Raw genomic sequence first — 22539 nt, 5'->3', positions numbered from 1 at the left:
GATAGAATCATAGAATGGCTAAAGTTGGAAAGCATGGCGGTACTGTGACAGAGGTAGACAAAAGTAGTAAACCAAAGCCATTCCCAAAAGCTTACGATAATAGAGAACTAACCAGTAAAATAAAAACAAACCAAAACTGGAGCTCATGTTGCCTATGCGAAGGAATCTATGATCTTTATTTTCTAGACATTGACAGGACTACAATGACTAATTACAGAAGAAAGTGACCAAGAGGTTCACATTTTGTGAATCCCTCAGGTCACTTGGTTGACTTATCACGTCCTTACTCTTCCTCTTCTATTTTCTTGCCATGAAACTCCCGGCTCTTCACTCGGAGCTTGTTGACCTGCGACTCTGCAATGTCAGCCCGCTCCTCGGCTTCCTCCAGCTCGTGCTGGATCTTGCGAAACTTGGATAGGTTGACATTGGACAGTTCCTCCTGTGCAGGGAGAGGGAGTTGGTGGTGAGGAGCCCAGGGCAGGGCTTTCACTCCTGCTGCAGCTCGGCCTTGTCTGGCTGCGGGATTTCCCAGGTGAAGGCCCAGAGCTCCATCCCCTATCTGATGCTTACACATAAGCCTCACACAGACCTCCTCCTCCTCCCTTACTCAGGAACCCATTAGAATAAGCTTCATCAGTACTGTGTCACTCCTGAGGAGCTAATTCATCACTTTGGTGTGTCATTTGGGTCTTTATTCTGCCACTATTTGCTGCCCAACTATCAGTGTGCTTTATTAGGTTGAGAAAGACCCTGAAGCCTTCTGCTGTTGATCAGCAGCAGAGATGCATGAATTCCTCAGTCAGTGGATGTGGCCCCTGGGTTTGTTTAGTCTGACCTCCTGTATAAAACAGGATGTAGAACTTCCCCACATTATCCCAAACCACATGGTGCCCAGAACTCAGCGAGGCTTCATGACACCATAGTGAAATGGCGTAAATAAGAGTGTTTGAGTGTTTCTCTCATGCTCCTTTTCTGGTGTTCATAGTCAGCTCAATAAGCGAGCTGCCCTGATAGAAGGTGATTCTTGTACATTCTCCAAACAATACTCACAGCTTCCTCAGCTTGTCTCTTGTAGGATTTCACCTTCATTTGCAGTTTGTCCACCAGATCCTGAAGCCTCAGGATATTCTTACGGTCTTCCTCAGACTAAAGGAGTTGACAAACAAGAGAGAGAATGAATTATTTGCTTTCCACCAAATAAAGTTAACAATTCCCCTTGGGGATGGCGTGTGCAAAATCTGACTTACATTGAGAAAACTCTGTCAGTCCAAGGAGACCTCCTGCCTTACCTGGTAGGTCAGCTCCTTCACCCTCCTCTCGTACTTGCGCACACCCTTCACGGCTTCAGCGCTGCGCTTCTGCTCAGCATCAACCTCCCCTTCCAGCTCCCGCACCTGCAAGGAAAAGCCCATCCTTAGAGCTTCCCTGATGGCTGGTTATGTGACATGTTCACTCACGTACAAAGAGCAGCCCTACGCACTCTGGACTCCAGCTTCTGGATTTGCTTCTTGCCTCCCTTCAGGGCCAACTGCTCAGCCTCGTCCAGACGGTGCTGCAGGTCCTTCACCGTCTGGTCCAGGTTCTTCTTCATCCTCTCCAGGTGGGCGCTGGTGTCCTGCTCCTTCTTCAGCTCTTCTGCCATCATGGCTGCCTGATGAGACCAAAGGGTCAAGTCCATTTGGGGGCAGTTTGAAGGACAATACACCCATCATCAGCAATGAAAGGAGCCCCCAACTCACATCTGTGATGGCCTTCTTGGCCTTCTCTTCAGCATTGCGGGCTTCCTGGATGGTATCCTCCATTTCACTCTGAATTTGGGTAATGTCTGTTTCCAGCTTCTTCTTGGTGTTGATTAAGCTGGTGTTCTGTGTAAAGAGAAAGACATAATTTGTGCTGTTAGACCTAATGCCTCCACATGAAGAAATAAAAGTGTGAGTATGCGTTATGAAAGTCTTTAATGCAAGAGTCCTCTTTAAGGCCACAGCACCAAAGCAGACATGGGTAGCTACCTAGACTGGCAATAATATTGTATGTCTTATCAAGTGTTTATATAGTAATCACTTACAAGCTGCATAGCAATCTCACTCTTTGTTATCCCTTTTTGAGGGGATTAGTTTCCAGTTGAGTGCCTGACCTGGGTATGGAGGAGCTGCACACGTTCGGTGGCATCCAGAAGCTCCTGCTCAGCCAGTTTCCGCGAACGCTCCGTCTGCTCCAGAGCTGCCCGTAGCTCCTCAACTTCAGCCTGCAACAGGTTTGCTCTGCGCTCCACCATGGCCACCTGCTCCTTCAGGTCCTCCTGTGTCCTCAGAGCATCGTCCAAGTGTATCTGGGTGTCCTGAGAAAGAGACAAGAGAAATTGCAGGGTGCCACTGTGTTCTGGGGTGCGAAAACTATTAGGGATGTCCTCTGTCATTCACTAGCTTGGCTGAACGGACCTTGAGCACTCCCTGGGTGTTTCTCAGGTTCTTCTGTGCCTCTGCAGCCACGCGGTTAGCATGGCTCAGCTGGATCTCCATTTCATTCAGGTCTCCCTCCATCTTCTTCTTCAGCCGCAGGGCTTCATTCCTGCTCCTGATCTCAGCATCCAGGGTGCCCTGCATGGACTCCACAATTCTGAGGTGGTTTCTCTTCATCTGGTCAATCTCCTCATCTTTCTCTGCTATCTTCCTGTCAATCTCCGACTTCACTTGGTTGAGCTCAAGCTGGAGGCGCAGGATCTTCCCCTCTTCATGTTCCAGGGAGGCCTGGACAAAGTCAGCAGGAACAGTGACTTAAACCATTGCTTGCTTCCCAAGTCATCACTTGAGCAGTACTTGAGCTCTGCAAATAACTACTGCCATACTTTGCATCTGGACACCATTTCTCAGCACCCTATGTACCTCAGCTTCCTCCAGGGAGGCTTGGAGTTCAGATTTCTCCTGCTCAACCTGCTTCTTGACTTTCTCCAGCTCATGAATCGCCTTTCCTCCCTCTGCAATCTGCTCCGTGAGGTCGGAAATCTCCTCTGTGGGAACAAACACCAATGGCATGGTCAGGCACAGAGCACAACGGGAAGGGCCCTGTCACACCAAGGTGACAGACATCCCTGCCCACCTGCAGGCACAGACCCATGTGCAGCGGTGCGTAGTGCTGGACAGGAGAAAGCCCTGCCAGGAGCAGAGGGACGGGCACTTACGCTGCAAGTTCTTGTTCTCCCGCTTCAGCGTTTCCAGGTGGTCCAAGGACTCCTCATAGGCATTCTTCATCTTAAAGAGCTCCGTGCTGAGAGATCGAGCCTCCTTCTGGGAGGCTTCCAGCTCAGCCTGTGTCTCTTCGTACTTCTGCTTCCATTCTGCCAGGATCTGAAGAGAAACCAGGTGTGAGTTTGGATGTGGCCATCAGGAGGGGATGCTCCGCCCAGGAACCCCATGTCTGAAGCCCAAAAGACCTTGTCAAAGTTCTTCTGCTTCTTATCCAGAGCTGCACAGGCAGCATTTGTTCGCTCCACATCAATCATCAGGTCCTCCACTTCATTCTGCAGCCTCTGCTTTGTCTTTTCCAGGGAGGCACATTTGGCATTCACAGCTTCAACATGTTCCTCTGCCTCTTGCAGGCGCTGTGCCAGCTTCTTCCTGGGAGGAGTTCAGCACAGCTCCAGGTTAGAGCTTAGGGGTCTACCACATCTGTGTCACAACACCTTCTGAGTATCTGGCCTGTCCTAACTGTTCTACTTCAAGGGCTCCATTTCTATTTCCAATCTTCCCTTTTTCTGCAGCATGCTTTTCCTCTCCCTCCCTCTGTCTCCTTACAGAAAATAAGATGATCTATTCCTGCCTTGGTCCCACCACTGTCCTAACCCAAACTTAGAGACTCCAGTTTCCCTTGACAGCCTCAGTCTTCTCCAGCCATTCAACATCCCACTTCCCACGTACTTGGCCTCCTCCAGCTCCTCCGTGCGCTGAATAGCGTCAGTCTCGTATTTGGTTCTCCACTGGGCCACTTCGCTGTTGGCCTTGGACAGTGCACGCTGCAGCTCCCCCTTGGCTTCCTGCTCCTCCTCATATTGTTCCCGGAGCAAGTCACAGTCGTGGCGAGCAGACTGCAGGGCGTGGGCCAGGGCGTTCTTGGCCTGTGGGAACATGGGGATTGGTAACCTGGATACTTGTCTTGATATGATGCTTGACAGTGACACTGTCAAGAAATTATGAATGACATTCAAATTAAGCAAATACAAAGCTGGGAGCTGCTGAAGCCGTCATCCATGTGTTCTGAAGTTTGTACAGGGGCTCTGGGTACATTTATCTACTATTTGTTTAAATGTTTCTACATGTGTGTCTATATCTGGTCTTAGGGTGTACCTCCAGATTCTCAAAAAAGCCTTCCTAATGACTTCTTCCAACATCAAAATCATGATACTGCCTTCCCTCTCTCACCCTTCAGATGGGGTATGTGTGTTACTGGAATTCCCTCCAGTACTACATGTGTTTGGGTAAATAATATTGGACTAGTCTCGATCAGACATGATTCTCCAGATACTTTTAGGGGAGATATAGACTGTGTACAGCAGGATACTTCCAGACCTTTATTTCTTCTTCTAGATGTCTCTTGAGTTCCTCAATCTGTTGGGTAAAGCCTTGCTTGCCCCTGGACAGCTGAGAAATCAGGGCATCCTTTTCTTCCACCTGGCGTGAATATTCACCTGGGAAGAGGAAATTGAAGAAAGGTAACTAGACTAGTAGTACTGTGACAATTTCTGTACGTTGCGCTATCCTCACTGAGTGCAGGTTGTCCCATTCTGCCTCAGGAATGAGAATATCTCACCTGATTCTGTCTGCAGACGAGCTCTTTGAGTATTGAGGTCGTTGATCATGCGCTGATTCTGCTCCTCCTTTGTTTTAATCTCACTCAGCTGGTCTTCCAGAGTGCGGCACATCTTCTCCAGATTTGCCTAGGTAGAAACCACAAGGAAAAAAAAGGAGATCAACAGCTGCACTCATTATTCTAACAGCAGAGATATTTTTAATGAGAATGTGGCTGGTAGATGTAGGTTATGGGCCAGACCTTGGCCCCATGGACATTCTCTGCTCCAGTTCCATACCTTGGCTTTAGAGACAGACTCCATGTTACTGGCCAAGTCGTCAATCTCCATCTTCAGCTCGCTCTTCTCCTTCTCCAGCTTCTGCTTCACTCGCTGCAGGTTGTCGATCTGCTCCCCAAGCTCAGCTGTGCTGTCCGCGTGCTTCTTGCGCAGGGCGGCAGCCGTGGCTTCGTGCTGCAGCGTGGCCTCTTCCAGGTCGCGACGCATCTTCTGAAACTCGGCCTCACGCTTCTTGTTCATCTCAATCTGAGCTGCCGTAGCCCCTCCTGCTTCCTCCAGGCGCTCGCTGATCTCCTCTAGCTCCCTGGAGAGGTCAGCGCGATGCTTCTCGGCTTTTGCCCGAGAGGTTCGCTCGGCCTCAATTTCCTCCTCCAGTTCCTCAATACGGGCCTGTGGAACATTAGGGACCCTTCACACCCAGTCCCTCCTCCTACCTGACCTGAAACTGGGAGAGAGAGGGGAAGGAACAGAGACTTGCCTGAAGCTCCTTGATCTTCTTCTGTAGTTGCATGCCCATTGCTTGCTCATCCTCGATCTTGCTCTGGATCTGACTGATTTCAAAGTCTTTCCTTTGGGCAAATCAAACCATGTTAGAGATCAGGGAAAAAAGATGAGCACAACCAGCCCAGCACTCAGGTGTCCCACAAACACACTTACTTCTTCAGTTTCTCATCCAGCTGCTGCTTATCATTTTCCAAGTCCATTATGCTGTCTTGGGCCAGCTTCAGGTCTCCTTCCAGTTTTCTCTTAGCTCTCTCAAGGTCCATGCGCAGTTTCTTCTCTTGCTCCAGGGACCCTTCCAGCTAAAAAGAACACGACTCTCAGCTCACGACCGATCAGGTCTAACTCCATACCTGTCCTGTTCTTGCTGGATGGCCATGTGCTCACATCATCCACTTGCTGCTCCAGTTTGGTCTTGGTTTTGGTCAGCGTATTGACTTTGTCCTCTTCTACTTGCAGGTCATCCAGTGTCTGCTGATGGGCCTCTTGGAGGGCTTTCTTCTCTTTTGTCAGCTTGGCAATGGTCTCATCGAGGGCTGCCATCTCCTCTGTCAGGTTTTTCACCTGTTCATGTTAAGATATTGCTGAAAGTTTGTGTATAAGACATGTAGTCCTTAACCAGGAGCCTTTTTTTTATTTGGACTGCCTAGCTTCACCACTCTGATGCTCCAAAACTCACTTTGTTTTGAGGGTAACAGGCTGACATGGGAAGCATCTGTCCCTTCATACTTTATTTGACTCCCTGTGTGTGTACCTTGTTTTCAGTGGCATGTTTTTCCTTCTCCACTTTGGCCAACGTTAACTCAAGGTCATCAATATCTTTCTTCAGTTCTGAACATTCATCCTCCAGTTTCCTCTTCTTGGCTGTCAGCTCAGCATTAATTTCCTCCTCATCCTCAGCCCTTTCAGTCACCTCCTTAATTTTGGCTTCCAGCTGGATTTTGGTTTTGATGAGCTGGTCACATCTTTCCTCAGCATCAGCCAAACTATCTGCTTCCTGGTGGAGAGACACAGATTTTATGGGTTGTAATGTTTTGAAGTTTCTCTGCTCTTTTTTATCCCTGAGTAGGCACGCATTAATACAGGACCGACCGTGGCCTTCCACCCCAGAAACCGGAGGATCTTGCCACATGTCTATTGGGAAACTATTTTGTCATTGATTCCAAATTTTTTGTGTCTTTTAAAAATGACACACTGAGAGAAGAAGTATTCAGTAGCTTCTTTTTAATTGACTCTATTATGAATCTCATAATATTTGAGGAGTAAAGGTCTTTTGAGACTAATACAGTGAAGCAAGTGGTGTTATGCTTGCTGAAGGAAACTCCCTTTCCTAATTGAATTTGAATGCGATGTATCCATGTTTCTGAAAGTAATCCTGGCTTCACTATTGTAGCTGAAAATAGTGTATCCTTCTGAGCTTTGCCTTGACTCTGTTAGACAGATACGTGGCAATGAAACTTGAGAAGGTGGAAATAGTTCCCTTCCAGTTCAGAGCTCTCTGCTGTGGGTTACTTGTTGCCTGGTGTTACGTGGCTCTTTCCTCAGGCAGCAGGAATGTCAGGTCTCATGTGGGGCTGCCACGAGACTCACCATGCCCCTGCCAGTGCCTGTTTATGCAGTCTGAAAATGTATGATTTAGAGCTTTTTCTACTGCACTTTAGTTGGCCTCCTGTGAGTCCCTGCTCAGGGTAACAAGCATTCTGGCTATTAAACATTACCTTCCCATGGGCAAATGAATGGTGATACTCACCGCCTGCACTTGGAGCTGCAGGTCATTTTTCTCCTGTAGTAGGGCCACCATTTTCTCCTCCAGCTCCTTCCTCTTTGCCTCTGACTTCGCAAGTTCTTCCTTGGTTTTCTCAAACTCTTGTTTCATATTGGCCATCTCCTTCTCAGATTCTGCGCTCTTCAGCAAGGGCTTGATCTTGAAGAACAACTTCATCCAGGGCCAGTGCTTGACATTCATGAATGCACGAACATTATACTGGATACAGAAGATTGAGTCCCTGAAGTAAAATTCACATGGCTATTGCATACTGTGCTGGTGGTGAATTTAGACTCAATTAGCCAAGTAGTATGAGAACATGATATGTGAGTGAGAATTGATTACCTCCTCTCCACCATTTTCCGATACTCCACTCTCATCAGGTAGCCCCTGCACCTGGCTTGTGTCATGGTCATAATCTCTGCTAGTTTCTCGTCTCTCATCTCCTCCAGCAGACCTATCAGCCCAGCTTTGAAGAACACCTTGAGAAAGGGAACATTGTAACACATCAGTCTCAGGTAGTGCATAATAGAGGTGCACAGTGATGGAACACAAGACTTGTTTCTACCTTAGTGTGACCAAATCTATACTGGGTGTGGTCCACATCAATGGACCCAAGAAGCTTCTCTGAAGCCTTCTTGCTGTCCATGAACTGACCTTCTGGAATAGCACTTGCATTAAGCACTCTGTATCTGTAGGAGAAAGCAGAGCATGGAGAAATCCACATTACTGAAACCTGCACTGAGGCAGAGCCTCACAGCCTCCTCAGCAACAGCTGTCTGACTCAGTCATGTCATGTGGTAGGGACAGTGAAAGCACTTTTACCTTTGCTTGAAGTCAGCATACAGGACTCTGCTGGGGAATCCTTTCCTGCAAATTCGGATTCCTTCCAGCACGCCATTGCACCGCAGCTGATGCAGCACCAGCTCATGTTCCATGGCACCTAACAATACCTCCATTAGTGACTTCTCCATTGTTTGATACTCACCAGAAGAGCTTCTGGGTCTTTTTTTTCCCTCCTATTGGATCTGCTTACCTGGTGTTTTTGTTTCATTTGGGATGATGCATCGTACAAAATGGGGGTGAGTGCTGCGCAGATTTGTCATCAGCTTGTTTAAATTTTCCTGTGAGAGTATGAGATGAGGTTTAGATTCTAGCATGTAAACAGTGCATGCTTAGATAGGATCATTCATTGTCTTGACTTGTCAGAAATACATGCATATTTTGGTGTAGACTTTCTTCAATAAATATGAATGAGAGTCTACTCTCACAGCAGTTCTACTCAATACCACTTTATTTTGTAGATTTTTTAAATAATGAGGTTTTGAATATTCCCTTACCCGGAAAAGGGCTGAGACAGTCTGGAAAGATGAACCCTTCTTCTTGCCACCCTTCTTGCCACCACCACCAGCCTCTGCAAAATTGAAGAAAATGACCAGATGCCTCTAACATTGTCTTTGAGATTCCACTTTGTACAATACAAATGCATGGAAATTGATTTAACAGAGCTTACCTGCTTCCCCACCATAGTTCGCAAAGAGTAAGGCCAATGTCTTCACAGATGATTTCTGGTACAACCCAATGACAGTTTCGTTCAGAGGGTCCTTGTTCTTCTCCAGCCAGCCAGTGATGTTGTAGTCCACCGTGCCAGCGTAGTGCACCAGGGAGAAGTGAGCCTCAGCCTTGCCTTTGGCAGGTTTGGGCTTCTGGAAGTTGCTGGACTTGCCCAGATGTTGGTCATAGAGCTTGTTCTTGAAAGAGGTGTCAGTTGCCTTGGGGAACATGCACTCCTCTTCCAGGATGGAGAAGATGCCCATGGGCTGGAAAGTACCAAAAGAAGTGGTAGAGAAAGATGCTAATGATGGGAAGCATGTGCTATGAACACCAAAGGTAGCAGTGTGCTGCTGGAAGCATCTCAGATTGCATAAGGGCCTAGATTGTCAGGAGTTGTTCTCAGTTAGGGGGCTTCTTTCTGTCTTCTGTTACTTTCCTGCAGCCTCTTGTCATGGAACTTAAAGAACATCTGTCAGATCCAGACGAGAATTGGGAGTGGAATTGGAGGGAGAAATTGCAAACAGAAAAAATAATTGGGAAAATTGTTACAAGGGGCCCAGTTGTTTTGGGAAATGAGATGAGAGGATATTTATTTCCCAAATTTGTATGTGGAGTTCTGATTTGAAGCTTCAGAAGAAAAAGAAAGGAGACTGACTCCAGTCTGTTTTAAACAAGTGTGTTGGTGCAAGTCCAGGCTATATTTCCCATGCTTGAAGAGCAGGCAATGAACGATAATGACACAGATTTGCATTTCCTCATTCCTTTTTGCCAGACTGAAACTAATTTCAGTGCAAAATGTTTTGTTTAACTGGCATTGACTGTCTGACTGTGCGTTCTTTCTGAGCTGAATCTGGCTCAGAGATATCAGCAAACTCCAAAATACATTGCACACTTGTAAGGAAAACGTACCTTCTCAATGAGCTCAATGCAGGCAGCCAGGTCCATCCCAAAATCTATGAATGTCCATTCAATTCCTTCCTTCTTGTACTCCTCCTGCTCCAGCACGAACATGTGGTGGTTGAAGAACTGTTGCAGTTTCTCATTGGTGAAGTTGATGCACAGCTGCTCAAAGCTGTTGAACTGTCCAAAGCAAGGAGAGGTTGTCAAAGTGTGGCAAACACCATAGCACCGCCTGGTGCTGGTTGATCTTCCCCAGCTGAAACAACACCCTTAGCGTTACTTTAAAAGCATCTGTTTCCTTAGCAGGACATCTAAAATTTGCTGCCCACAAAAGATTTTATTATTATTAGTTTTGAAATCAAGATATTGTAACACTTCTTTTTTCCTGTGCTACTCAAAAGCAGACCCATCAGTAACCTTAGCTGCAGCATTGTGCAGGTGTCCCATGTCTGACCTCTGGGAGAGTGGAAACCTTCTCAGTGACCCACCTGAGAATGTCCCTCGGATCAACAGTCCAGGGGTTTCTCTGCTGTGCCACTGAAGTCCTAACATCATGACTCCAGTCACAATACAGGAAACATGCTCGGAACTTTCCCACAGCACTGCCGTTTGCTCTCCCAAGAGCAGCCACACCTTTGGCCCAGGTCCCTCTGAGCCTTAGTCCTAGAGCTGTCTCTTTGTTTGCTAAGCCTCAGACATTTACAAGCTCGGAGACCTTTGAGACCATTTGTCAGAAAGCAGAGCTTTTTCTACCTGTTGACAATGTTAGAATCAAGGTGTTTGTTAGTAAAGCCATTTGAGGGTACTACTGCAACAGCGAAGAGGGAGAAGTTCTCAAAATCTGCAGATAAGGGGGATAAAACTCTGAATCTTCTTAAAAAGAAGTGTATTTTGTAATCCTCATGACCCCTCCCTTGCCCTCCCTTGACCATGCTGCCAAGTCCTTGTTCCTTACATCAAAGATTTCAAAGCCAGCAATGTCCAGGACACCAATGAAGTACTGTCTGGGCTGCTTGGTATCCAGCTGTTGGTTGATACGAATAACCATCCACAAGAACATCTTCTCATAGACAGCTTTTGCCAGGGCACCTACTGCATTGTTCACCTAAAGCAGAAAAGAAAGCACTGCAGTTACATCCTGGAGTCAAAGAAGAATGCTCCAGCAGACCTGTTGGAAAAGTGGTTTTGCAGAGAAGTTCCTTGAAGTCCTCGTGGCAGAATTTTGACCGTGAGCCAGCAATGTGCTCTGTGGCCATGTAGGCAAATGGTATAGTGGGGTTCATTAGGAACAGTGTGGAGAGCAGATTTAGGGAGACTATCCTCTCCCTGTACTCTGCCCTCATGAGGCCACAACTGAGGTACAATGAGAGAGTCCAGTGCAGGGCTACAAAGATGGTGAGGGAACTGGAACATCTTTCTTAGGAGGAAAAGCTGAAAGAGCTGTGTCTGTTCAGCCTGAAGAAAATATGACTGAGAGGACATCTCATCAATGCTTACAAATATCTCCAGGGTGGGTGTCTCCTTCTCTGGAGACATTCAAACCCATCTGGACCAACACTGTGTGATTGGCTCTGGTTAATCTGCATTAGCAGGACAGGTTCGACTGGGAGATCTACAGAGGTCCCTTCCAACCTCAATCATTCTGTGACTGTGAAAAGTCCTTTCAAGCCAAGGAATTTCATCCTCCAGATTTTACCTGTTCCACAGTTTGACCTTTGGTCACATATTCATTCCCAACTTTGACTCGAGGGTAACACAGGGCTTTGAGCAATTCAGCTGAGTTCAGGCCCATCAGGTAGGCAGCCTTGTCAGCCACTAGAGAGGGGGGGAAAGAAAGAGAAACATTTATTTTTGGATAATGTCTAGAATTTGGTCAGTATGGACAGCTCTTCCACTCATGTTCTAGAAATGGAAAAGCTTTGGTCTGGCCTCAAACAGAAGGTCTGAGAAGCTATGTAAATCAGGAAGCTAATGATGGCCTTCTTGGAAAGCAGGTGTTTGGAGGTTTTCCAGAGAGTGAGAGAGATCTTGTGTTGAAGTTCCCCCTTTAAGGATGTGTATATTTGGGGAGAGTTCATTGGATAAAATTATGGTATTACCCGCAAACAGGGAATCACCTCTGCAGTTAGACAGACAGTGCACAAAGGTGCTTTTCCTCAGCATTCTATGTTGCAACTCAGGCCAACAAAGGCCTCTCTTTGGAGGTTAACATATCTTCTCTGCAAGCAAAGAAGTTCTTTGAACAAGTCCATTGCTCATTCTGCTGGTACCTTCTGTGCCATCAGGCTCTGCCTGCTCCTCTCGTTGTTTCTGCTTGAACTTCAGATTCCCATAGTGCATGACGGCCCCTGTCAGCTTGTAGATGGCAGTCTTTTCATCAGCAGTGAAGCCCAGGATATCAATGGCACTCTGCAGTCAAAACAATGAAGTAAGAATATTGCCTAAAATCCTTAACAATCACAGCAAAAATATTTCTTTCAAGTACTTACATCTGTAGCCATCAGTTCCTCCTGGTCATCAATGCTGGGAACAGTGACCTCACCTTGACTCACATAGTGGAAATCAAAAGGGTTGGTGGTAACGAGGAGCATGTCTGAAAGCAGGAAGAGGCAAGACACAGGTTTTGTCAAGCAGGTAATAGGGTGAACTGTTGCTCATCAATCATCCTCAACAAGTCATAACGATCCTTCCTACCAATTAGCTCCGGCTTCTTGTTGGACATGATCTGATAGAAGATGTGGTAGCTTCTTTCTGCAGGGAGCTGGAAAGTGACTCTGGACTTCTCCAGCAGATCTGGCAAGGAAGGCAGAAGAGTCAGGCACAGGAATGCACATGGAGGTGGGAATTTGGGGAGGAATGGGATCAGGCCAGGAGAGTCTCTTACAAGTTTCAATGTCTGCAGAAGCCAGTTTGCCTGTGGCTCCAAAGTGGATTCTGATGAATTTGCCCTGTTAAGGAGAAGCAGCAGCATTTCAGCCTTTTGGGCTTTTCTGACATCTCCTTTATGTGGGATACTGCCAGGGCCATCACTTGTCTTGGAATGAGCGGGAGAGATTCTGTCCAAAGCAACAACTTACAAAGCGTGAGGAGTTGTCGTTCCTCACGGTCTTGGCGTTTCCAAAGGCCTCCAGCAGTGGGTTGGCACTGATGATTTGATCCTCAAGCGTTCCCTGCAGGATGATAGATATTGCTGGTTATCCTTTCCAAAAATCATGTCAGGAATGGAGAAAAGCTTTGACTAAGCCAGCATCTATTAATTTACCTGCATTTTGCCGGGCTCTTCCTTCTTCTTCTCCCCACTGGCTGCAATTGTTGCAAAGTACTGGATGACACGCTTGGTGTTCACAGTCTTCCCTGCACCGGATTCTCCGCTGTCAAAGCAAAGAGAGGAGGAGAGAGCGTGTGGTCAGGCAGGAGATCCCCTGGCACCGGGCAGCCCCGCGGGGACCCAGCAGGGAGTGTACGTACGTGATCAGGATCGACTGGTTCTCGCGATCTGTGAGAGGCGGAAACAAAGATATTATAAATATGTATTATAAATAGCCTGGATAAAAGATAACTTACAGAAATACTGCCATAAGACACAATAACCAAACAACAGTGTGTGATTGTTCAATTTTCATAGTATTCTCTTCTTACTGCTCTTAATACTACACTATAAAATACACTAATTAGGGAGAAAGGAGGAAACAAGATTTATTTAAACAAAGTAAAATATACCTCTCATTTAATCATGTTAAAAGTTTTCACTATATTTCTTTTTTATTGCTTTCATCTATATTAATGAATGAAAAAGAAGAATGGTTTCTGAGATGGAGGAGGAAGTATCAATTATACAAGCAGGTTTCACTATAATGTCTAAGACTGCTTCCTTAGTTTTCGTAAAACCACCACAGGAAGCATTGTCTTCGATATTGAATCTCCCTTCCCTTTACATCAAATCTTATTTTCAGAACTCCACCCTAGTTACTTTCAGCCTTGCAAAGCAAATCATTCAAAGAACAATTCTCAACTAGGAAGAAAACAGAAAATTTGAAGTTTATCCCAATTTCTGTGAAGGAAAATCTGACAGTGTATTCAGTGATAAACCATATGCTCCCAAATATCCTGCTCAGTAAATTCTGACATTGATTGTTAGAAACATGATCTCAATTATAGTGTCCAGTAAAGAGAATTTTTCCAGCAATCAGAGAACATCCACCCTCCCAACACTATTTAGCTGAACTATTTTGCAATTCAAAGGTTTTTTTTCTCTCACTCTGCAAGTGTTCACAGCTAAATAATTTTAAAGAAAACCAAACCACTCACCAGTCAACATGAACTGATAGGCGTTGTCAGAGATGGAGAAGATGTGTGGAGGGGCCTCACTGCGCTTCTTGCCTCTGTAGGCCAACACCACCTCCGGGTTGTACACCGGCAGCCACTTGTAGGGGTTGACGGTGACGCAGAAGAGACCCGAGTAGGTCTGCGAGGAAGGGACACAGCACGTTGCCTTCCCCTGAGCCTGGCAGAGCAGTTCTCCCAGCTCCCCAAAGGAAGACTGCTGCTGGTACTTACGTAGATCATCCAGGCTGCATAACGCTCTTTGAGGTTGTACAGCACAGCGGGTTCGTGGAGGTGGGTCATCATGGCCATGTCCTCCACTTTATCGTACTTGGGAGGGTTCATGGAGAAGATTTGATCTTCCTTCACGGTCAGAGTCTGTCAAGAAAGAGAAACTGATATGTGTCAGCTAAGAGCCTAGAGTGGGAATTAAATTGTGTTCTCAAGCCTTGCATTTTCCTCACCTCTCCAGCTTCGGTCTGGACAGTGACCTTCCCTGATTCCCTACTCTGGATTGTCCCTTTCACAAAGGATTCCTTAGGATGCACCACAAAGACAGATGACTTGGCATCAAAAGGCTTGTTCTGGGCCTCGATTCTCTCCTTTTCTGACTTTCGGAGGTAAGGAGCTGCCTCCCCAAAAACAGCCATCTCAGCATCCGCAGAACTCATGTCTGCACTTTATTGAAGGCACGTCAGCAGAAAAGATTCTGGGAGAAAAGATACGTAGCATCAGCAATCTTAATGTACTTTGTTTGCAAGGAGACCTTTTCTAATGATTCAAAATTAAGCACATCCTAGAATACTAAAACTAGCAAAACTGATCTTTTTTGGTTTAATGATTTAGACCCAAAAGTTAAGAATCTTGTTTTCATCTCTGAATAATACAGAATAACCTTCTAAAAACAGCTCTTATTTGTCTTGTGACACTGTACAAATCGTACATTTGCTTTACAAATTCTGCAGTGTCATATTTGAGAATATGCATGATGTTAAGGGAATCTTCTTATTTTTAAGTAAACTTAGGAAAAAAAAGTATGAGTATAAAATCTAGAAATGCCTTGAAAGCAGATGGAAAAACTTATTTAGAATCCAGTTTCAGAGATAAGAATACACTGCATAATATACAATAAAAGGGGATGAGTAATTTCAACAAATCACTACACCCTGCACACTTACCTTGAAGCTTTTCTAGGAGACAGGGCAGAGCACTGCAGACACACTTTTATAGAGTCTGTTTGGCAGATGCTTTAGATTCCTACTCTTTCTTCGGTCAAAAATTTTTTTGGCAAACATTCTTTGGCAAAACATTGTCTGGCAAACTTAACTAAGGGCATAATTGTCATTTGACCAGATATATTTAGAAATGTTTTGTATCTTACCAATGATGTGAATGTATTGACTATAAATAATATGACAAGAGACTGAAGAAGAGAATCTCAATTAGTCAAGGCACTTAGAGAACTTGGATGTGGGAATTATGGATTCCATAGCTGCATTTCCAGTCATTTCCTCCTGCATGTCTGTTCTGCAACTCTTCCAGATGATTATGGAGATGACATTAGTGCTTGATATTCTGGGGTTAATGAAGAAATGCATTACAGCAGGAGATGAACTGTGTGAATAATCAGAAACATTCTTGTTAAATGAATCTACCTCTTATGTTCATCTAATATTTGAAATGAGAGAAACAAAATTTATTCAAATTTAAACTCCTACATATGAACATCTTGGGAACTGACATGCAGCCCAAGACAAAGAAAAAAATCACGTTCTTTTTTTCTAAACTTTCCTGTTGAAAGACACAGTACACTCAAATATGCAGTAAGTACAGAGCTGAGTAACAATAAATGTGTAATATTTAGTTAATTAACAAAGATTTTACTGTACCTCCACTTTTTGATACGGATTTTTAAGAACATGATAGAATAAAAAATGCAAAGTAACCTTCTAAAGAGATAAAGCTTGTTCCTCGCATATCTACCCAAAGTCTACATTTGTCCAGCACTCACATCACGATTATCTTTCATGCTTACACATTCACACGGTTCCAGCAAGAAGAGCTATCAACACAGTCCTGCTTGTACCAAAGCATGAGAGATGGCAAAGCATCTGTGCAGTGCTGGAGCCCTGAGAAAGAGGAAATTTTCTGGTAGTCCTGGGGAATGACTGATCTAGGAAAAGGGCACTGTCACTTAAGCTGCTTTAAATACTGTCAGATCTAAACACGCCCTTCTCCTGGTTATTGGCACTTGGTTATTAAAAGAGCTCAGTGGATAAAGCTTGGTGAATAATGCAGGGGCAAGGTCAGGAAAATCATGCCTGTGATCCAAGGTAATATCCAGTGCCAAAGCACGGGCCTGTGCATGAAGAGCTTGTTCCAAGGAGGGCTCTGGCACTGCAGCACCCACTTCTCTGAGTACAAACCCAGAGCTCCCCCCTGGGCTCCGTACACAGAGCATGGGGAGGCTGATGGAAAGAGGGGCCCAGAAGCAACCAGTGGGAAAAGATGAGCGCAGGCGGGCATCTGAAGTCAGTCCTGCCTCTCTGGGCAATCTCTGACTCCCATGGACAGGCAGAAGTTAGAGGATAGAATCATAGAATGGCTACGGTTGGAAGACACCTTAAAAAGATCACCTAGTGCAATACCCCTGCTGTGGGCAGGGATATCTTTGACTAGATCAGTTTGCTTCAAGTCTCACTCAACCTGAACTTGAACGCTTCCAATGACAGGACATTTCCAAATTCTGTGGCCAGTCTGTTCCTGTGCCTCACCAGCCTCATCTTAAAAAATATCTCCCTTACATCCCAGCAGAATCTACCCTCTTCAGTTTGAAACCTTTGCCTATTGTCCTGTTGCCACAGGTTTGGGCAAGTCTTTCTCTACCTTTCACAGTATCACAGTATCACAGTATCACAGTATGTTTGGGATTGGAAGGGACCTCAAAAGATCATCTAGTCCAATCCCCCTGCTGGAGCAGGAACGCCTAGGTGAGGTTGCACAGGACCATGTCCAGGTGGGTCTTGAATGTCTCCAGAGAAGGAGACTCCACAACCCCCCTGGGCAGCCTGTTCCATTGCTCTGTCACCCTTACTGAGAAGAAGTTTTTTCTCAAATTTAAGTGGAAGTTAAATTTCTTAGAAGCATCCTTTATATATTGGAAGCCTGCAATGTGGTCTGCTCAAAGCCTTCTCACTTCCAGGCTGGACAGGCCCAGCTCTCTCAGCCTTTCTTCCTAGGACAGATATTTCAGTCCTCAGATGATTATTGTGAACCTCCTCTGCACCTGCTCTGGCAGGTCCATGTCTTTCTTGTACTGGGACCCCTGGAGCTGGCTACAGTACTCCAGGCAGGAGTCTCATGAGAATAGAGCAGAAGGGGCGAATCATCTCTCTCTGCAGGGCTGCTCTCAATCCAGTTATTCCCTTGGTATATACTGACGGTGGGATTTGCCTGACCTAGGTACAGGACCTTGCACTTGGCCTTCTAGAACTTCATCAGGTTCACATGGACCCACTCTTCAAGTCCATCAAGTTCCCTCAGGATGGCGTCCGTCGCACAGCTGTATCAACAGTATCACTCAACTTGGTGTCATCTGCAAACCTGATGAGTGTGCATTCATTCTTACTGTGCATGTTGTTATATATCTGTGCATGTTACATATATGTTATATATGTAATATATCAAACCTCATTGATTAAAAAAAAAAAGTCCTTGAGGAACACCACTGATTTCCATTTGGACATTGATCCTTTGACTGGAGCTCTTTGGCAATGACCATCCAATCAATCCCTTTTCCATCTAATAGCCCATCCATCAAAACCATAACTCTCCAATTTAGTGGCAAGAATCTTGTAGGGCACCGCATCAAAGACCTTACAGAAGTCCAGATAGATGGCATTAGTAGCTCTTCCCTTGTACACTGCTGCAGTCACGCCACTGTAGAAGGCCACTGCATTAGTCAGGTACAGTTTATTCTTAATGAAGCCAGGTGGGCTGTCACTAATCACCTCCCTGTGTTCCATAGACTTTGACATAATTCCAGGCAGATCCTGAATCTTAACAGTCACTGACATGGGGTTGACTGGCTGGTAGTTTCCAGGGTCTTCCTTACTACTCTATTTAAACAATAAGAATAATTCCAAGGATGAAAATAATTTCTGTCCCACCTTACCCTGTGTGTAGCTAGAAAGTGGTGGAGAAGGTTGTCCCTTGACAGTACGTTTCTCTGGTTGAGTGCTAACAGCATGAATGTATGCACTGGCTACTTCTTAAAGAAGAAACTGCAGTGGCAATGGGGGTCTATTTGGAACTTTTGTGCTCAGCAGGGAAGTTGGCCGCTGTCTGTTAACAGCTCTGCATTGATACCTTAGTCCCCAGGTACACACAATGGAAGCTAACATAAACAGTTACAGATGCCTGGGGGTGTTTTTTATGTGGTGGAGCAAAACATACCTTTGAAGGTTATTGCTGTCATTCCAGTAACAGCCAGGAAGGTTACTGAAAGCAAGCAAAGTTGACATAGAAAAAGCCATCCCCGTGGGATTTGCAGCATGCTGGTGTTACTATCAGCCACGCTCTCTGGATTAGCAGAGCGTGCCTGTAGGGATCAGTGCACTCTGTGAATCACTGGTGGATCGTGTGACATGGAAGACGTAGCTTCAAGTTAATGTGTAGCAAGGCAGAATTGGTTGCTGAGGCAGGAGCTACAGCAGAGGAGGGATGTCAGTGTGTCACCAAAGCATCCACAATTCCTTCCTTCTTTCCTTCTTTCCTTCCTTCCTGATTTTTTAATTTGTTTCACAGAGCAGATTTGCTGCTCACAGGCATATTGAGATGGTGTCTGTCATGGGTGCTGTGGTATGCCACTTCTTAGGTGAAAAACAGAAAGATACTGTAAACCTCCATTGAGCAATGGATAGGGATTGTACTTTGGCACTGGATCCAAGTTGCTTAGAGGTGAAGCACATGTGCAGAGACAAAGCGTGTTTGAAAACATCCACCGTAAGAAGTGCAGCTTTCAAATGGTGCTGTCAGTTATGCTGCAATTATTTGCTAGGCATGCTGCAAGAGCCATCACCAGACCTGACGGGACATCTGACAGGGAATGCCCAGCCTCCACTTCAGCACTGTCTCTTCAGACAGCAGCTCTCTGTGTAAAAGGAGAACTCCCAGGAATGCTAGCCCAAGCTGAACAGCAATGCTGGTACCCCAATCCTTTGGAGGAAACTCCTCTTCCCTGCCCGTCTGCTAAGACATGGATGAGTGCTGGAGCCTTCATATGGTACAGACACCATTTCTTTCTTCTTCAAGAAGCCTGTTTATTCAGGCTGGCCTGCACTTGAATGAGTGTCCGAGTTGTACAGCTACTCAGATGCCTATTATGCTCTCAGCTAAAGTCTCTGGAAACAACTGCTGCTGGGCAGTGGGTGCTGGCTGAGAAGGTGGCCTTCCAAATGCCCTTTCCATCACCCATCAAAGCCACTGGAGGGCTCCGGCTACAGGGGGTGTGAGGAGGGGAACAGGCCTCTTGGGAAAGAATAGGGAAGGAAATGGGTTAGAAACGAAGGAATGATGGTGACGTGTCACCAGATACCCACCAGCCATAGTGTCAGGGTGCTCTAACAGTGCTTGCATTCCCTGTCCTGAGGAGATTTCCTGATCACCCCACTGAAGGCTGCTGGGGACACACCTTTCTCCCTATGAGGTTTGTAGGTGGCAAGGTCTGAGTTTCACCAGAGAGACGGGAAAATTGTTTGAGCTCTAAACAAGTAGATTGTGGAAAATGTATCTCATATGTTCTCCAACTCAAGCTGTAATGGCCACTTCACTTGGTCACAGCTTTCCCAGGCAGCACAGATATATGTTACCGCTCTTCCAGATAAGTCTCTTCAGCTCTCTGAGATGTGCCTCCAGTTAGCCAGTATCTTGCAGGGTGACTCATAGGGTCCCAGAGCAGAGCCATCCCATGACCCCACACTGCTCCTCATCTCACACATTGCATAAGCTTGAACTTACTTCTTTAGGCTCTGGTCACAAAGGCTTCCTATGTGCTAGACTGTGTTTCAAAGGTACTGATGAGCCTAGGAATATTTTCAGGGTGTTTTAGTGTTAGAACAGTGGATGTTTTCCTTCAATTTGCCAATTTTATTTCCTCTCATTTTATTTTTTGTCATTATGTCCTCTGAAATCACTTGGTTGCCCTTTCCTCCTCTGGCTCCTGGGCCTTGTGTTATTTTCAGCGAGTGTAATCATAGTATCCTGTGACTGTAATCGTCATTAAGCTGTGCAAAAAGACAGTGAGTGACACAGCAGCTCAGCAGCAGAAGGCCTGATGTCCTTGTGTTTCCTGCCTTACCCCCAGTCACCAAAGATCAGCAATCCCTTGCAGACTTTGCTGGGCAGCTCTTCTCCATACTTGTAGCTGTCAGTACTTTGGCTGCTGGTTGATGAGTGTCAGTATTCTGAGCAGTATACTCCCTGCCTCTCAGAAGTTTCTTCAGATATGTAAAGATGAAGCACAGCACAGATTTATTTTGTTTCATAATATTAACTAGGAACACTGGATTTTCTCAGTGAGCTGTATGCCCAGTAACATGGAGCTGATGAACTTCCAAGCTCCCAGAGCAGAGGGAGGTGAGGGGCACAAAGTTGTCGTCCCACTGTAGCCCTGCTCTGCTTCTGTGTGTGAACAGTGAAGGCCTAGATGGACTTTGCTTGGGTTCACAGTGCTATTTTTACATCCACTTCATGGGAGAAAATATTGTGACTGCTTTTGTGTTTTGAACCAGCATAAAGATAGGCCATGGGAGTGACTCCTGTATACTTAACTGTGCAGAAGGTTTCCTCTGAGGCAACCTCTCTTATCCTGGTGGGGAGACTATGTCCCAGGAGAGGACGGTGAGAAGCCAGGGTTCTGGGTTCACACAGTGTCTTCTGACTTCACTCTCTTCTTCATGCATGATGAGGGAGAGCACACCCAGGTCTGTTGCTGATTCTCAATGTTTGAGGTGGAGAAGGAAATGTGCCCAACTGAACCTTTCTGAGAGAAGAGGAGCATCTTCTAATTTTAAATGCGAACAACTGCACTATGCCATAAGATGGCAATTACAACACATAGCAATGCAGCAGGAGGAAGATTCAGTAGTTCACGTGTTGAATACCATTATGAGTTATTAGAGGAAGATTATCCCTATAAGCAGACATGACTGGTGTGCAAGGTTTTTCCTAGGGAAGTACACTCCATGAACAAAGCACCCTTTGCTCAGTTTTAACCCAGTGTGTCTCAACATCAGCATTTTTTCCCATGGCACATATGCTGACCTTATGTCAGGCCCATGGCTAAAATGTTTTGCATGTTTGGTAAAGACTTATACAGTTTGAAGGAATAAACCAGGCTCTCTCCTGGCTGCCTCTCACTCCAAGGTAGGCTATCACTACCTGCTGAGCTGGTTATTTTGTGCTCAGGTACCAAGAGTGGTGAAATACACACCTTGGTAGAGCACACAAAGCAAGGCAGTGCCACAGCACATCTGTTTACTTATGCTGGTAGAAAGTCCTGACCTCTAGCATGTGCCTCCATTTCTTATCAAGGACAGAACAGGAACTGAACAGCTTCCACGACACATTCCAACAAAGCTACTGCCTGTTACACTAAGGAGAAGAGACATAGTAAAGGACCTAGTATATAATGTACTAGTCCTCCTGTGACCACATCACCTTTGCTGCAGTGTGGTTTACACTATTTCCTTTGCAACAAGATTATCATAGGAAGTGCCTACTATACTCCAAATGGAAACTGCATGCAGCAGCAGACACAAGGCTGACCTCTTCTATTTGACACTGGCATGACTTGCTGGGCTATGCTGACTTTGGCATCATTCTGATGACTCAAGCTTCCATGGTAGAACCATCATGTAGCAGAGGACAGTGCAGGTTCTATAAAGCAGGATTTCAAAGTCTAAGAAATTTATGCTTGTATGGAGTAGCCCTGCCATTACATATAACTGGGATACCCAGGAAATGCTGTGTGTCATCTAAGCTTTACCCAGTGCCACCTGAAGCCTTGCAGAGCCCTATAGATGTGGTTGTGGATGGGATTCTAGAGTCATCCTAGAGCAGCAGTGGTCTTGGAGATAGGCTTGAATATGCAAAGCTCAGCACAGAAACCCTGCTGCTATGGTAGAGCCATTCAGCAGGCCAGAGTGCTTGATGAGCTCTGGTTCTTGATGAGGCTGGACCTGGGAACCAGGTAAGGTTAAGTTATTTGGATAATGCTGTTGTGTGCATGCCCGTATGGAACTATCAGTTGTAAATTCCCAGCAGTGTGAGTGTCCCTTTGGAAGCCAAGCACATGTTCAGAGAGCACATGCTGACCACTGTCAACCTGCAGGGCTTCTCAGGGACCTTCACTTCT

At 45.8% G+C, this 22539-nt stretch overlaps 1 protein-coding gene across 1 annotated transcript; it reads right to left on the bottom strand.

Moving 5' to 3' along the window:
• Window positions 1-283: 283 nt before the first annotated feature.
• LOC308047717 (myosin heavy chain, skeletal muscle, adult-like) lies at window positions 284-14794 on the bottom strand (the record flags this gene model as incomplete). Its single annotated transcript, XM_080356404.1, has 38 exons — window positions 284-439; window positions 1051-1146; window positions 1290-1394; window positions 1481-1651; window positions 1740-1865; window positions 2135-2338; window positions 2439-2747; window positions 2883-3007; window positions 3179-3344; window positions 3431-3614; window positions 3915-4111; window positions 4563-4681; window positions 4804-4930; window positions 5081-5470; window positions 5559-5649; window positions 5738-5883; window positions 5969-6145; window positions 6336-6578; window positions 7332-7587; window positions 7692-7828; window positions 7915-8038; window positions 8172-8289; window positions 8383-8470; window positions 8687-8760; window positions 8860-9166; window positions 9810-9980; window positions 10756-10905; window positions 11497-11615; window positions 12071-12209; window positions 12290-12393; window positions 12495-12593; window positions 12685-12748; window positions 12878-12970; window positions 13063-13171; window positions 13269-13296; window positions 14109-14265; window positions 14358-14501; window positions 14588-14794. The coding sequence occupies 38 exons, from the start codon at window positions 14792-14794 to the stop codon at window positions 284-286; spliced, it is 5820 nt and encodes a 1939-aa protein (XP_080212530.1).
• Window positions 14795-22539: the final 7745 nt, after the last annotated feature.

The sequence above is a fragment of the Nesoenas mayeri genome (genome assembly GCF_963082525.1).
Source record: "Nesoenas mayeri genome assembly, chromosome: 19".
NCBI lineage: Eukaryota > Metazoa > Chordata > Aves > Columbiformes > Columbidae > Nesoenas > Nesoenas mayeri.
The sequence above is the reverse complement of the archived record's forward strand: the minus strand, read 5'-3'. Positions and strand labels throughout refer to the sequence as shown.